We start from the raw sequence: 17557 nt of genomic DNA, 5'->3' as shown, positions 1-17557 counted from the left end.
CTTGTTGTCTTAACTAAAAAAAATGACTTGTATTTTTATTTGTTTAAATCTTCTCTTTTCTTCTCTGTGACTTCCCACTTCTTCTGCCTATTCTATCATATGATCAGCATTAGCATATCTCACCTAATAAACTATATCTATCTCAACCATATCAATTAGAGTAGAATAACATAAATAGCATAGTAAGTAGTGTAACATAAAATACAATAGAAAGCATATTAAGAGTACATATAATTTGTTATACTTTGTATTACATAAAATGAATCAAAAGCAATTCATTTGTTCATAAGGTTAATTAGTTTTAATCCAATTTCCATAAATAAATAGCCGTAAATATTGGCCTTAAAATCATAATTCCCATATAGTTATGTATAGCTTACTATTTTTGCTAGAATTGGTGCTAACCTTTCATTAGGTATTTCTGACACTCCTCTTACCATATATACTCGTGTATAAGTCGACCTCATATATAAGTCGAGGTGGGGTTTGGGGGTCAACATTATGGATTTTAATATGACCCCTGGATAAGTCGAGGGTGCAGTCAGTGTCCCTCTGCTCCACTTGCCTCTTGGTGCTCCTTTGAGTGGCTGCTGCCCCTGAGCCATCCCTGCTGCTCTGCTTGCCTTTTGCTGCTCTGTGAGGGCAAGTGCCAAAGAGCCATCTCTCCTGCCATCCCCACTGCTCCCTCTCCCATGCCTCTCCCTTGGGGCTCTCTAACTCAAAGGCTTGCTCAGATTTGTTTGTTCCTTTGTATATTTTGGAGAGGAAAGAGTTAAAGAGAGGCTCCTTGTCCCCCTCCCTTTCAATTTGGGCTCCAGCAAGTGTTAGGTTTCTGCCCCTTTAAGAACAGAGTCCCTAAACCAGTGGTTCCCAAGCTTTGCTAGTCCAGGTTTTTTGGACTTCAACTCCCAGAAGCCTCAGCCCTCTTAGCTAATGGCCTGGGATTCTGGGAGCTGAAGTCTGAAACCCCTGGAAGGCTAGAGTTTGGGAACCACTGAGCTAAACAGAGCTCTCCCTCTTTTCCTTTTTCCTGATGCTGGTGAAATCAGGCAAGCTGGCTTCTCCCAGCCATAGCTGTGGCCAGTGCTAAGTTCCCCCTCACTTTTAAAAAGTGAGGAAATTAACAGCCCTCTCTTCCTTTTGTCCAGGGAGACTGCTCTTCCCTCCCTGCCACTTAGCTGCAACTGTGGGGCCATCCCTGCTTCTCTCCTTCCTTCCCTTGCTCCTTGTCCCTTTTCCTCTCCCTTCGGACTCTGCAGGACAAGGAACCAGGATTAGGGATTAGTTTCTTCCCCTTCAAAAAGATGAGGAAAGATGAGCCTCGCTTGCATGCTAGCTGCTCAAGCAGCGGCTGGGAGATTTCACCAAAGAGAGAGACCTTCTTTCCAGCTCCTTTGTCTTTTCCTGAGTGGCTCCAATGAGTAAGTGCTTAAAGGCCCTCTCCTTTCCTGAAGAAGCTGATCTGGGGAAATCTCCCAGCCCCTCGGCCAGCATGCAAGCCAGCCTCTCTCAGAGAAAGGCAGCTCTCCTGTGTTCGTAAAGGAAAATAAACTCCTCCCTAATCCTGGCTGAAGGGAAGGGAGAGGAAAAGGGACAGAGGGTGACGTCTCTTTTTAAGGAGCGAAGCAGGGAAGCTTGCAACTCCGTCCCTGGCTGGCCAGGCAAAGAGACCGCGGGGGACCAAGGGAGGCAGGGAAGGCAGCCACTCGACCCTCGCTCCCTGGAAAGAGCCGCGGACACCTTTTTTCTGAGCCACATTACTGTATAGACCCGTATATACGTCTACCCAGGATTTTGGGATCCATTTTTGGCATACATTTTTCAACTTATAGACGAGTATATACGGTAATTTAATACCTTTTTCTTGATTATGCATAATTTTAAAGAGTAAATCTTTTAAAGAGTATAAACACGTGATTCAGATATAGTAAATTAAATCTTTTAAACACTGTATAATAACAACGTATCAAAAATTCACTTAACAGAATTAATTAAATGAATTTGTGATATAGTGTAATAATTCAATACATTAATCAATTTTCCTCACAATGATTTCAAGTACATTCAGTCAATCAATCAGTTTCAATCAATTTATCCTAAAATATAAGTCTACTTGAATTTCTCACTATTGTAAATTCCAACAAATATTTTCCCTGGACAAACAAATATCTCTCTTTAATTTCACACAGACATTAATCTTCCTTCTTCTATATTTCAACTTATAGATTCTCATTTTTATAAATTCGTCTATTTCTTAATGTCACTTTCAAAACTCCCTCTTTTTTCTTTTTGATCTCATCTTTCCTCTTTTTCTTTTCCAAAGTTTCCCAAAGCTTTGTGTGTTTCTGTGTGTACTTGTGTATATTTTTTCCAAATATGTCTTCTTCTTTGTTTTTTTAACAAATACTCCTTTGTTAAAAGTGAATCTTTGGCGCGTTACAGACCACCACTTATGATACGCTCCATGCGTGGTAGGGTTAGGAAGGGGCGTGGTAGGGTTAGGAAGAGTTGCCCCTTCCTAACTGGCCCTGGCCCCAACACACGCGGAGCGCGTCATAAATGGCAGCACCCATCCACATGGGCGCTGCCATTTTGACGTCTTGGATGCATAGCATCCAGACGTGTCGCGGCAGAAGTGATGCCGCGAGGGCGCGCTTCACCCCTTGCGGCGTCACTTCTGCATTTTGAAAAAGCATTTTGGCGCTCCTTTTTCGCTGTGCTGGGAAGCCTCGCGGTCTGGCTGCTGGGGCTTCCCTCCGCAGCGAATGGCGGCGGCAGCAGACCACCCGCTTTAGGGCGGTCTGTAACACACCATAACAACTCTTTCCACTCCTCTCCATTAGTCTTCTTTTCCTTTTTCAAGAGGGACATTTTGAAATGCAGTCACCATTTTGAGAAAGAAAGGAAGAAAATGGAGGTATTTAGGTGTGCTGTTGGAGGTTACAGCCCACTGTAGATTGCGGGGGAATGATCCATGGTCCCTACACAGTTGGCCAACCCTGCTCTATGCTTTTGGGGCTTCCAGCTTATATTATGCTTGGATAGGACGTTTATTAAACCCTAACCAGGTAGTACCTTGAATTCAGTTCAGTTTTTTGGGAAATCCCCCTGCCCTCTAGCCTAAAATAGTTTAGGGCAGGCTTGTACATCTAGGAAAGGTGCCTTCCATAAGCTCTAGGATGCAGATGGGGAAAATGAAAATGGAGCGTGGGCGACACTGATGGGATTCACTTGCAACCTTCTGGCCACACTTTGCCCACTCCGATGCAAACCAAGACCTGAAGCTTTAGCTTTCTCCAACCTGATTTCTGTGCAGAGAGTGCTAGAGAGGAGAGGGACTTCCATGGGCACTTACAAGAAGGAAGACGGGCCAAACCAGGAAGAAACGGGCTCAATGGATTTCCATTCTTGGTCACTGATGAAGTTGATGAAGTCAGTTTTAGTTCGCGGACCCTGGTACCGTCTGAACTCTCCATCTTTGCAGCTGCCCAAATTAAGAGAGAGCATCAGTCACTCAGAAGGTCCAGCAGAGTTAATGCTCTTACCATTATTTATTCGTTTTTTATCCCATCTTCCCCCAACAAAAGTGAAAACAACTCATAGAATCCTAGAGGAGGAAGATCATTGAACACAAGATTTCCAACTAAAGCATTTCCAGCAGGGAGCTGTCCAGCCCCTTTTTGGAGAAATTCAGAGCATCAGACTTTATCATCTCTCTAGGCCAAGGGTAGGCAACCTACGGCCCGCGGGCCAGATTCGGCTCGCGCAGTCCTGCCGCCGATCGTCCGTTTTCGCACCGCTCCAGGCGCCATTTTGTTTTTCAAAATGGCAGCCGAAGTATCGCGTGACCTCAGGATGGCAAAGGTCACGCGAGATTTTGTCGCCATTTTGAAAAACAAAATGGCGGCGGCCATCTAGAAGGCCTGGTGCAGCCCCTGGAGCACTCCAACAGGGCTCTAGGGGCTGCAGTGGGCCTGCAGCAGGCTCCACCTCCACCTCGCCCTCTGCCCTCCTCCTCCTCCTCCCTAAGAGCAGGGAAAGGAGGAGAAGGCAGAAGGAGTGCCGAGCGAGGGAGAAAGGGAGCCAGAGCTGCAGCCACAGCGAGAGGTTGGTTCATTGGGGGAGGGGTGAGCTGAAGCAAAATCCCCTCTCAGCACCTTGTGGCTTTTGGGTTGAGACAGTGTGCATGCTTGCTGCCTTTAATTTTGAATTGCATTTTAGTTATTTCCATGCTTGTAACTTGATTATTATTATTATTATTACTTGCCCTGTGTTCTATGTGCAAAATCCCCTCTTGATGAAAAAAAGGAGGAGGATGAGAAAGAGGAGGAGGAGGAGTGTGACTTTCTAACGTGCATTTCTGTGTATTTTTGGTGCATTTACTGCTGAAAGGTCTGCCGTAACAATGATAGTAGTAGTGATGATGATGATGATGCTTCGGTGGAAGCTCTGCCCCTGGCGTGTGGCTCTGCCCCCGGAAGGTGGAAGCTCCACCCCTGGCATGTGGCTCTACCCCCAGAGGGTGGAAGTTCCACCCCCGGCATGCGGCCCCAACCCCGGAGGGTGGAAGCTCCACGCCCCCGGCTTCGGCCCCCCAGTTGTCTGAGGGACAGCAACCTGGCCCCCGGCTCAAAAAGGTTGCCTACCCCTGCTCTAGGCAGTTGGTTCCATTGAAGAACCGCTCTCACTGTCAAGAAGTTCCTTCTCTTTTTCAATTGAAATCTACTCTTCTATCACTTAAAACTATGAGAGCACAATTCTACTTGCTTCTCTCTGGGGCAGCCTTTGAGGTACTGAAAGAGGGCCATCATGTCTGTCTTCTCTTCACCAAACTGAATGTGCCCAGCTCCTTCAATCTTCCCTTGTATGTTTGTCCTCCATACCTCTTAGCCTCATTGCCTCCCGGAACAATGGATGCAAGCTACAGAAAAAGAGATCCCAGCTCATGAGGAGGAAGGTCTTGACAGCAAGAGCTGTTCGACAGTGGAAGACACTCCCTCAATGGAGAGTAGTGGAGTCTCCTTCCTTGGAGATCTTTAAACAGAGGCTGGATGACCATCTGTAGGGAATGCTTTGATTGAGAGTTCCTGCATTGCACAATGGTGTTGTACTGGATGGCCCTTGGGGGTCTCTTCCAGCTCTATGATTCTATTATTCTATGATTGCTTTTCTCTGAACCCATTCCAGCTTGTTTATATCCTCCTTAAAATGTGGTCCCCAGAACAGAATGCACTACTTCAGATGAGACCTGACCAGCAGAGAACATAGTGGGAAATCCTGTTTCTTGAAAACGATAGTTCTATCAATGCAGGACAAGATGGCATTTGTCTTCTTGGTTGCAGTATTGCCCTACTGGCTCATTTTAAATTTAGGAGCAACAATAATCTCATGGCCCTTTTCACATGTAGTGCTACTGAGCCAAGTACACTCATCCCTCCATATTTGCAGCTTTGGTATTTGTGAATTTAATTATTCACAGATTTGATTGATATGTTCTTTCTATGAATATCTAGGTCCTCCAGTGCAACTATATGGTCAACTTTATCAAAAAGATGCACTGAAATACCTAGAGATTCCTGAAAAGAATACTCTACTAGGCATTTGTAGCTCCTCCAATGCAATTCTATGGTCAGTGTCTGTCAGACGCTGACCACAGAGTTGCACTGAAGGACCCAGAGATTCCTAGAGAGGTGTCCTCTCGGGTAAAAACATGTTGAGGGGAGCTTGGGTGAGGGAAGCCTGGGATCAAACACTAAGAAGGGCCAATCTTGTATTTCCTCCAGAAGCACCTCTACGCCTTAACTCTAACAAAAGGCCCTCACACACATAACATTGCAGAGAGTGGGATGACTGTCCATTTTTCATGCTTAAGAAGGCAGGAATGTATGAAACTGAGAATGGGATCACATTTAATTTATGCTGTTCAAAAGCTGATGCTCTCAATATTGGTTTAACAAAGGGAAAACTACAGTGTATGAATATTGTATGGTGGAGTCTCCCTCCTTGGAGGTCTTTAAACATCTGTTGGGTTATGCTTTGATTGAGAGTTCCTGCATGGCAGAATGGGGTTGGACTGGATGGCCCTTGTGGTCTCTTCCAACTCTATGATTCTATAATTCTATGGATGTAGAAATACAGTTGGTCCTCCACATTTGTGATTCTGACTTTTGCGGAATTTTATTATTTGTGGGTTTGATTCATATATTCTCTTTAGGAATCTCTAGGGTCCTGCAGCGCAACTCTGTCAATAGTTGACAATAGAGATGTGCTGGAGAACCTAAAAGCTCCTAGAAATAACATTTCTCTAGGTATTTGTTGGTCCTCCAACATGATTCTCTGATCAACTTCTGGCAGGTGTTGACCTCAGAGTTGCCCTGGAGGACCTGGATATTCCTACTGCAGAATTATACAGTATTACAGTTGGGTGGCCAGCAGTTTTAAGCATGTTCTTCACTGGCTGATTTATTGTCTAAGGTTTGGGTTTTTTCTCTTTAAAATATGGGCCCAGTACAGATGGGCCATTTGTGCTGATATTAGGGCTCGATATGGCACAGCATCCATATGTGCTCAGCCCTAATATCGGTACTATTATATCACAAGGCTGCGGCCCCCTTCCACACGGGCCGCAGCCTTGTGACGTAAGGGTGCCCGAGCGTCCACACGCCTCTGGGCAGAAGAGGTGTCATAGGGCTGCGTCACAGCCATTATGATGGTGTAAAAAAGGAGCTGCCTAGAGCATCTCTTTTTTGACAGCAAGTCTGCGCTGCAACATGCAGATACTGCAGCACAGATGCGGGGCTTACAGGAGAGGCTTCTATCCGCCCGTCTGTACTGCCCCATGGTCATGAGAAACCATGATGATAAATGATGGAAAGATGAACCAGGGGAAAAGATGTGACAAAAATGCTAATCTTCATAACTACAACGGGGTAGTTATTAAATTATATTGAATATGCAAAGACACAATTATCATCCCATACAGCCTCTGTGAATCAAGAGCAGCCAATGGTCTGCCAATTGTGTGGTGAGAATACACTAGTTAAGAGCCCAACTATAGCTACTACATAATAAAAATGGTATTGAAAAACAGTCAAAGCATTATTTGTCAAAGAGTCTGCCTTTCTCATTTGTCATCCACCAAATAACTGCCTCTACGTTACAGCAAATTCAACAGAGGTTTGGAACCATTATTTTAGTAAGGTTTGGAAGGCAAATATTAAAATGTTGTGGGTTTTTCCCAATTCTGATCTTAAGATGATAACATAAAAAGCTACCATAGTTTTATAGACTTTTTGTGTACTTACTGGTAGATGGTAGGGAGGGCTGTGATGATAAACCGCCCGCTGAGACCTGCACAACAATGCCCCACAAAAATAAAATAAAGGACAGGTTAGAGGTTGATTTGTTTTGAGGCTGCCAGCTCTGAACCATCATTGTTGCTGAAGTCCTGTTGAGTTTCTTCATTATAACTGAGACCTTGACTCTCATCCTGATAAAATCCCATCTAAATGTACGTACACAGTAGTAGTCAAGCCTACTTCCACCAAACAAAATTATCAGCCCTCTCCATGCAAAAAATGTTAACATTTGGTATGTAATGATAATCTCCTGGACAGATATAAGCAATCACAGGTTTTCAGCAGGATATACAGACAGCTTGAAACCATACTCCCACCAGAATAAAAATCCAAAAGCAAACCTTAACTTGCCATTTTGTAGGGTGAACAGAGACAATGGTTTCCTGGCACACTGCACACATTATAACACTATGTAGAGAGAACTTGTAGCACCTTTGAGACTAACTAAAGAAAGAAGTTGGCAGCATGAGCTTTCATAGACTCAAGTCTACTTCCTCAGATGCATTTGGTCCTGCAGAAGTCGACTTTACTCTATGAAAGCTCAAACTGCCTAACTCTTTCTCTAGTTAGTCTCAAAGGTGCTACAGGATCTCTCTAAGTACTGATTCTACGGTCTAACACAGCTATACAGTATCGTTGAATTATAACACTAGTTAACCACCACCACCACCCCGCAGCCTCATGGGGAATCTCTTGGTCAGCTCATCAAGTCTTCTTTTTTGTTCTCAGTCTACATCCCAATACTCATTCATATGGTTATCTATTAAACTTAACTTCAGGCATCCTTCCTCTTGCCCTTGTCCCCCAATGACCCTCATGAAAATGGAACTTGTCACTCCATCTCCAAACTCACAATGTTTTGTATTCCTATGGACAATCTCACACACAAATTGTTATATAGGTCTGTCTCTGGACTTTTCACTCCACCAAATGCATCTGAGGAAGTAGGTTCAAGTCTACAAATACTCACACTAACAGTTTCTCTCTTTCAGTTAGTCAAAATGTGCTAAACGATCCCTTTTCCAGACTGTTTTTCCATTTTATATAAGGAACACTTTACTATGCCACTGTATATAATGGGATATGAGCACATCATCTCCACAGATTTTGGCATCCATGGGGAGGTCCTGGAACCAAACCCCAGCAGATACCAAGGGCTCACTGCTAATGTACAGATCCTCAGAATTAATAAAGTATATTTTCAGGCCTTGAACCTCTTTGGCTTATTATGTTGTCCAAGTAGAATACATTTTCCTACTTTTCACATGTAACAACAATAACCACTCACATGAAGCTTCACATTATCTCAGCAATCCTTACAAAGACCTGGCCTCTATCCCAATAGTGGCTTGCCTAACCCACAGAACTGATGACAGAGACAACGTTTTGACCAAAGAATTTCCACAGACATCTGATGCTTGGAGCTATAACAGAATGCTGTCTGCTTGAGGGAAAATCCACCAAGAAAGAGTTGCCAAAACTCAGGAAGTTCTGCTGATGAAATTCCTGCAGTATACACAAGCCTCCAGTGTATGCACACTACGTGCATGGGATGGTGTTCAACCCACACCAAAGTACACAGAACTAATAGCCAAGCCATTTTTCCAGTTGGCTTTTCTGCCATTCACAACTTCATTGTGGGACTCTTAAGAAATGTTTCTGTGGAATCCTTGTGTTTATTGCATTCAGAGGTATTCAACACATCCCAGACTAGAAAACAACTTAACCTGCTATGCATAGGTAACGTCTAACCGTCTAACAAAACCTATCTGGATCAAGACAGGAACCTTAACATGAGGGCCAAAGCCTTACCTGGCTGTTCTGTCACATCCACTTTAGCGATGTTAATTTCAAGATCTTCTCCCCAGTCAGCAAAGCTTTCCCATTCTGGTTGCAGGTTCTGACATGCACCGCACCAAGGAGCATAGCTGGAAAACAAACTTTATGTGAGCAACTGGGAGTCCTGTTTTATCCCTCAAAACCCCTAATTTGTCATTGAGGAGTTAACTGAAGACCGTTCAGTGGCCAGAAATGCAGCGATTGTAAATGCCATGCTTCTATGGGACTATCCACCATTACTAGCCAAGTTGACTATATAGCCCAGCTCCAGAACTAGATGTAGTATGTCTCCATATATCTCAGGTGTTGGAGGGAGGGTGCAGTTGTACTTAAGTCCTGCTAGTGGGGGGGGGGGTGTCCAAACAGAGCCCAAATTCAGGATTTCCACATCCCGACTTGCAGGAAAAGAGATTTAAAAGATGCCAAGACTAGGCATGGGAAGGGCAGCTATGACAGAACTGGACAAAATCCTAAAGTGTAAAGATATACAACTGTGCATTGAAGTGAGAATCAACCAAACCATCATATTCCCCATCACTATGTACAGTTGTGAGAGCTGGACAGTGAAGAATGCCAACAGAAAGAAAGTCAACTCATTTGACTTGTGGTGCTGGAGAAGAGTGCTGAGAATAATATGGATGAATAAATGGATCCTAGAACAGCCAACACTATTGCTGGAAGCCAAGATGATCACACTGAGGCTGTCATACATTGCCACATCAAGAGGGAAAATCAATCATTAGGTAAGATGATAATGTGAAGTCAAAGGCTTTCATGGCCGGCATCCATAGTTTTTTGTGGGTTTTTCAGGCTATGTGGCCACCTTCTAGAACAGTGGTTCCCAACCTGTGGGTTGGGAACCCTTTGGGGGTCGAATGACCCTTTCACAGGGGTCACCTAAGGCCATCAGAAAACACATATTTGCATGTAACAATGAAAATAATTGTATGGTTGGGGGTCACCACAACATGAGGAACTGTATTAAAGAGTCGCGGCATTAGAAAGGTTGGGAACCACTGTTCTAGAACATGGCCACATAGCCTGAAAAACCCACAAAAAACAAGATGATAATGCTTGGAAAGGTAGAGGGTAGCAGAAAGAGGGGAAGACCCCACGTCAGATGAACAGATTCAATTAGGGAGGTCACAGGCCTGGGCCTGAAGGACCTGAGCAGAGAGGTTGAGGGCGGGGGGCTTGGAGGTGTCTCATGACTCCAGGAAGACTCTAGAGCAGTTAACAACAGCAACAAGACTGGGCCAGGTGGACCAGTGGGCACCTGACACACAGAAGCAGGCTGGCCCCAGTACCAAGGGTTGCTGTGACCAGTAGTCACTAACAGCCCCATCCTCCACAAATTTCTCCTACATTCTCCTGAAGTGGACAGCCATCACCACATCTTGTGGTAGTGAGTTTCTCAGATTAACTGTGTCATGAAATAATTCTTTTTTCTTCCCAAATGAGCCACCAGTGAATGCGGCCCTGCTGGGCTCTGGCATAAGTAAGGGGGGGGGACACTAATAAGGCATACAGGGAGCAAATAGTAAACCATTATGAGAAACCACTATGAGATACAGGTAGAAAAGATCATGCCAACATGAATGGAAAAAATATCCCCCTTCCTCTAGTTCTTCAAGATACAGCAAGCAATCTTGGCAATGTCAACCTGACAGAGATGTAGAGATGGAAGGTAGTCAGTGGGTGATGGGGCCAAACTATGGGGTGCACTCCCCTCCTCTGGGAGAGGCCTACTTCAGCCACAAACATCTAGGCTTTCGGCTACCTCCCAGAGGACATTTTCCATCGTCACCCCCAGACTGTGGAACGGCCTCCGGATGAGATCCGTCTACTTACATCCTTAGACAGCTTTAAAAAGGCTGTTAAGACGGATCTCTTCCGGCAGGCCTTCCCAGAATAGAGAACCCGGCCTCAGGAAACTCCTATGAATAGATACTGCGCTCTCATTGATTATTGTTATGCTGTTTGACCTTTGGGTCAGTTTTAACTTGTATGGTTTTAATTCTCTATTATTTAATAACCTTTTGGGGGGGGGTATATAGGATTGATGTGTCTTGTATTTTTAACTTGTTAGCCGCCCGATTTTCCCAGAGGGGCGGATACAAATAAAATTATTGTTGTTGTTGTTGTTTTTGTTGTTGTAGGTAAAGGGGCAGCAGGAATGGCTGGTGCCTGGGTTTCTGAACTCTATTAAGCCACAAGCCCTAAAACACATGATAACTTCCTTCTCTTTCGGGGTTACCAGGCAATCAAGAGTCATTATGATGACAGTACAGTCGGCCCTCCTTATCCACAGATTTTTTTCACAGATTCAACATCCACGTCTTGAAAATATATTTAAAAATATAAATTCCAAATAGCAAACCTATTTCCATTTTATATAAAGGACACCATTTGCTAGGCCACCACCATGGATATTGTTATCCATAGGGGGCCCGGAACCAAAACCCAGCGGATACCAAGGACACACTGTTTATGGCCTGTTTAGCACTCATATACAGTTAGAAAGAATGTTATTAAAATGAACAACATCCTAGCTGGTCCTTGAAAGACCCATTTGTTGGTCTTTTTCACTGTCCACATTATCCCCCACACTGATCTCCAGCCCCACATTTCAAATGAATTGATTTTCCTAAGGTCTACTTTCTTCACTGTCCCGTTTTCACCTCCATCTATGCGATAGGGATGGCCTAGTTCCTTCATGGCTGCCCTCCCCATTCTTATTCTTTGGATTTCTTGACTGCAGCCTCGCTCTGATCAATGTTTGATCCAAAGCATGGGAAGAACTCTTTACTATTTTCTATTTCCTCATTGTCTAGAGTGCGTTTGTGTGAGTCCTCCATGGCCATATATATTTTTCCTGACAGTAAGGCGTTTGACAGTGGAAGACACTCCTCTGAGACTGTGGTGGAGTCTCCGTTCTTGGAGGTCTTTAAACAAAGCTGGATAACCATCTGTCAATGGGGATGCTTTGATTGTGAGTCCTGCATGGCAAGGGTTGGACTGGATGGCCCTTGGTTCTCTTCCAACTCTATGATTCTATAGGTATTGAGCAGTTCTGCCTTTCCATTGTGATCTGTTATGTTTACCATCGTTGCTGAGCAATGGTCCCACTATTCCCTGGTGATTCCTTTGCTTCAAAGCTATTTGAAATGCTCATCCTCTTGCTAGCCACCTCAGCTCTCTATAGTTCTGTGAAGGGAAACTTAAGAGCTGATATTGATGAAATTTTATTATATACCGCCGTTCCTATGATCACGGCGGTTTACAAAACAAAATGAAAATCGATACAGTACAGAGGCCGAACGATGACAGTTTAGGGAGGGAGGAACCTCTGTCTTCAGGCCAGCCCCTGATGGTACTGGGCCAGCCTTCTCTCTCCCTCAGAGGCCGAACGATGACAGTTAGGGAGGAGGAACCTCTGTCTTCAGGCCAGCCCCTGATGGTACTGGGCCAGCCTTCTCTCTCCTCAGAGGCCGAACGATGACAGTTAGGGAGGGAGGAGCCTCTGTCTTCAGGCCAGCCCCTGATGGTACTGGCCAGCCTTCTCTCTCCCTCAGAGGCCGAACGATGACAATATGGTATCCCTGTTTAAGTATTTGAAGGGATGTCACAGTGAGGATGGAGCAAGCTTGTTTTTTTGCCTCCAGGGACCAGGAGACAGAGCAATGGATGCAAGGAGAAGTCCCCAGAGATGGAAGGAGGGCAAACGTTGTCCCCATTTTCAAAAAGGGGGAAAAGAGGATCCTAACAATTATCGTCCAGTTAGTCTGAGATCTATCTAGGAAAGATTCTGGAGCGGATCATTAAACAGAGAGTCTGTGAACATCTAGAAGGCAATGCCATCATCACAAAAAGTCAACATGGGTTTCAGAGAAAAGTCAAGCCAGACAAACCTAATCTTTTCTTTGATAAAATGACCATCTTGGTAGATGAAGGGAATGCCGTGGATATAGTAATCTTGATTTCACTAAGGCCTTTGACAAGGTTTCCCATGACATTCTTGCAAACAAGCTTGTAAAATGTGGCTAGACAAGGTAACTCTGGCATGGATTTGTAATTGGCTGACCAGCCGAACGCAAAGAGTCCTCAACAATGGCTCCTTTCATCCTGGAGGGAAGTGACCAGTGGGGTGTCCAGTGGGGCTCTGTCCTGGGCCCAGGGTTCTTCAACATCTTTTTCAATGACTGGATGACAGAATCGGGAGCATACTTATCAAATTTGCAGATGACACCAAATTAAGAGGAATAGCTAATACTCCAGAAGACAGGATCAAGATTCAAAATGACCTGAATAGACTAGAAAGTTGGGCCAAAGCTAACAAAATGAAATTCAACAGGGAGAAATGTAAGGTACTGCACTTAGGGCAGAAAAATAAAATGCACAGATATAGGATTATGGGGGACATCTGGCTGAACGAGAGACTTATTCGTGTGAAAAAGGATCTGGGAGTCCAAATAGATCACATGTTGAACATGAATGAACAGTGCGATGCGGCAGCTAAAAAGGCCAGTGCAATTTTAGGCTGCATCAATAGATGTATAGTGTCCAGATCAAGGGAAGTAATAGTACCGCTATATTCTGCTTTGGTCAGGCCTCACCTGGAATCATCCTGTGTCCTGTTCTGGGCACCACAATTCAAAAAAGACATGAGAAACTGGAGCCATGTGTCCAAAGGAGGCGACTAAAAGGTGAAGGGTCTGGAAACCATGCCCTATGAGGAAAGACTCAGGGAGCTGGGTATGTTCAGCCTGGAGAAGAGAGGTTAAGAGGTGATATGATAGCCCTGTTTAAATATTTGAAGGGATGTCACATTGAGAGGGAACAAGCTTGTTTTCTGCTGCTCCAGAGAATAGAGACCAGGAACAAAGGATGCAAGCTCCAGGAAAAGAGATCCCACCTCAACATTAGGAGGAACTTCCTGAGAGTAAGGGCTGTTCGACAGTGGAACACACTCCTTCCTTGGAGTGTAGTAGAGTCTCCTTCTTTGGAGGTCTTTAAGCAGAGGCTGGATGGTCATCTGTCGGGATGCTTTGATAGAGAGTTCCTGCATGGCAGAAGGGGGCTGGACTGGATGGCCCTTGCGGTCTCTTCCAAATCTACGATTCTATGATTCTAAGGCCCATTCTGCACGGCATAAAGTACGTGCAGAGCACATACTAGGGTTAGAAAGGGGCGCTCCTCGGATGCTGTAACCCTAGTATGCACTTGGTGCGTACAAAATGGCGGCGCCTGTCCGCACATCCCCAACAGAAGTGACCGTCGTGAGTGCGCCACTGGCCACTTGCAGTGCCACTTCCGGGATGCAAAAAGAAGCCACTTTTTGCGGCTTCTTTTTGTTACGTCGGGAACCACGTGGTTTCACTGCTGTGGTTCCTGGACGCAGCAACTGGCAGCGCCGGCAGAGCAACCATTTTGGGCACTCTGTAACGCGCCATAGTTCCAGGAAAAAAGATTTCAGCTCATCATTAGGAGGAACCTCTTGACAGTAAGAGCTGTTCGAAAGTGGAAACATGGAGTCCCTTCCTTGGAGGTCTTCAAGCAGAGGCTGGATGGTCTTCTGTCAGAGATGCTTTGATTGAGAGATCCTGAATGACAGAATTGGGTCGGACTGGATCAGGGCCCTTCTTGGGGTCTCTTCTCACTCTATGGTTCTATGTTTTCTTCACATTCAGCAAAAAGCCTGCCTTGATCCAAGGCCTCCTTTGCCAACAGCTTAAAACGTTTTAACCCTGTATGTCTAACAATTTTGCTTTGTAGCAATTAATTAGCTTCTTTTAATACCCAAAACCCCTGTTTTAATGAATTTCTTTATGTGAGACGCCTTGGGTCCCTTTTTGGGAGAATTAATATAACAAAAAGATAAAGAAATAAATGCCTGAAGTAATACTATATATATATATACTTATATATAATAAATAACTTAACATAATAAAATAAATATGATATATAAGATGATATAATATAGTAATAAATACATGAAGACATATTACATGTTTATTATACAATATATATTTGTTTATAATATGATAAATATAAAAAATAAATATAGTAATAAATAAATACATCAAGTAATATTATATATTATGTATTTTATATATAATAATTATATATTTATAATAAATATAAATATGCTATAAGTAAATACATGAAGTTATATATTTTGTATGTATCATATATAATAAATTTAATTATTATTATAATAATATAATAAATATGACAGAATAAAATGACAGAATGAATATAGTAATAAATAAATACATCAAGTAATGTTATTTATTTATTAGATATTAGACATTATTATAATAATATAATAACATAGTAATAAATAAATAAGTGAAGTATATTATATTTGTTATATATATTATATATAAAATATAATATTTATTTAATAAAATATAATTATATAAGAAGATTAAATACATGAAGAAATAGAATAAATCCTATATAGATTATACGTTATAATAATATAACAAATAGAAAGTAAAGGCACAAAGCCCCCGACCCTCCCTTGGGCTGCCTCGAGCATGGGCAGAGTGCTCCTCTCCGCCTCCCACCTTCCCCCCCAAAACCACTCACAAGGCGACCATCCACTCCCCGCGGCAGCAGCTCCCGCCAGGAACCGTCGCTCAGCTCCTGGACCCGGCCGCGCCCCGCCAGCGCCAATGGAGACGCCACCGAGAGCCAGCAGCACGGAGCATCAAGGAAAAAGAGCCACCGGAAGCCGCCATCTTAGCCACTTCCGCCAGGATGGAACGGACAAGGATAAGAAGGATGCCGGGAAGGGCGTGGCTAACGTTTCAGCGCAGGCTCACTGCGCGCTCTTCGCCTTTTCGTGTCGCCACGCCCCTCTCTGCGCTGATTGGAGGAGGGCTCCCCGGCGGAACCAATGGGCGCCTCGCCTCGGCTCTTCCTTCAGGCTTTCCTTTAATGAATGAAATAAAATAATAATATAATATACTAAATATAAATAAATATAATACTAAATAAATAAAAACACAACATATACAATATAAATAATAATATAAAATAAATAAAATGTATAATAATATGAATAATAAGATAAATACAGTATAAATAATGTAATGATAAAATATAAACATAATAATGTAAAAATAATATAAACACAAAATAAATAAATATACAAACATAATATAAATAATACAAAAATATATAAATAAAATAATGATATAAATATAATAGAATACAAAATAATGTAAATAAAATAAATAAATAAAATTAAATAATAATTAATATAATAAAAAAATAAAATAATCTAACATCATTTCCATTCATTGTCTGCTTTATTTTATGGAATGTTAACATGTACTACTAAATATATGTTTAATTGTTTCGTGGAATGTACGCAAGAGGCAGGTTTATTTTACCTATTTTAATGGATCGTATGTACAGAGCTGTGTAAATAAAGCTTGATAATAAAATATGATTCTGTATCCTGGCCTTTGTCCACACACACACACCGCACACGCACACGCACACCGGCCCTGCAGTCCTGCAGATACAATACTACAGATCACTTTGAGACTGTGCCTGGAAACAGACTGGCAGCCGGTGGAGCTGTCTCAACAGGGGCCTTCCATGATCTCTGTCTGGAGGAGCCGCCCCAGTTAGAGCAGCTGATGTTTTCTAACGGCTCTTCAAAGCAGCCTCAAGTAGATATGGCCCTGTACAGATGGGCCATTTGTATGTACTCCGTACTACAGGGTTGCCATAAGTCAGGAGCTCCAAACCAGGACAAATGTGGGCAGCATTTTCAAACAAATGGAGAGTGCAAAAAATTGAGGGTTTTTAAAAATCTTAATATAAATGCATGTTTTTAGGCATGATCAAAATGGAGGACATTTTGCATTATTCCTAGACAGATGGCAGAAATGTACTTGCCCTCGGGTTCAACTGACTTCCAGAAGTGTGTACTTGGACAAGGGACTGTGGTTTTCTTCACTGCGCATGAGTTTGTAAAATCACAGCAAGTTACATTGGCCGTGCCTCAGAGGCTTGTTGATATCAATATCACCATCATCATCATCATCATCATCATCATCATCATCATCATCATCACATCACTATAATTGGCCAAGATAGGCAGACTTGTTAGCATTCAAAGCGCCATAAATACACAGAAAATGCACTGCATATATTTAATAATAAAAATAATGAAAAAAAATAAAAAGCAAGGCCGGGGTGTATAATTTGATAATAAAAATTAATGAAATAAAATAAAACAGCAATAATAAAAATTAAAGAAAATAAAAAATAAAAAGCAATAATAAAATTAATAAAATAAAATAAGTATTTTATATTTTTAAAATAATTAAAAAGCCCAA

The 17557-nt window shown here is 42.9% G+C and overlaps 1 protein-coding gene across 1 annotated transcript in view; it reads right to left on the bottom strand.

Moving 5' to 3' along the window:
* The window catches only part of LOC121927296 (thioredoxin-related transmembrane protein 1-like), a 93324-nt gene that overhangs the window by 8626 nt on the left and 67141 nt on the right, over positions 1 to 17557 (bottom strand). The window contains 5 exon segments of the mRNA XM_042461022.1: positions 3356 to 3484; positions 7305 to 7350; positions 9171 to 9286; positions 15792 to 15814; positions 15816 to 15943. Coding sequence (XP_042316956.1) covers positions 3356 to 3484; positions 7305 to 7350; positions 9171 to 9286; positions 15792 to 15814; positions 15816 to 15943 — 442 coding nt within the window.

The sequence above is a fragment of the Sceloporus undulatus genome, chromosome 1 (assembly GCF_019175285.1).
Source record: "Sceloporus undulatus isolate JIND9_A2432 ecotype Alabama chromosome 1, SceUnd_v1.1, whole genome shotgun sequence".
In the NCBI taxonomy this organism is placed as follows: Eukaryota; Metazoa; Chordata; class Lepidosauria; order Squamata; family Phrynosomatidae; genus Sceloporus; species Sceloporus undulatus.
This window is presented reverse-complemented; position numbering and strand designations above follow the sequence as displayed.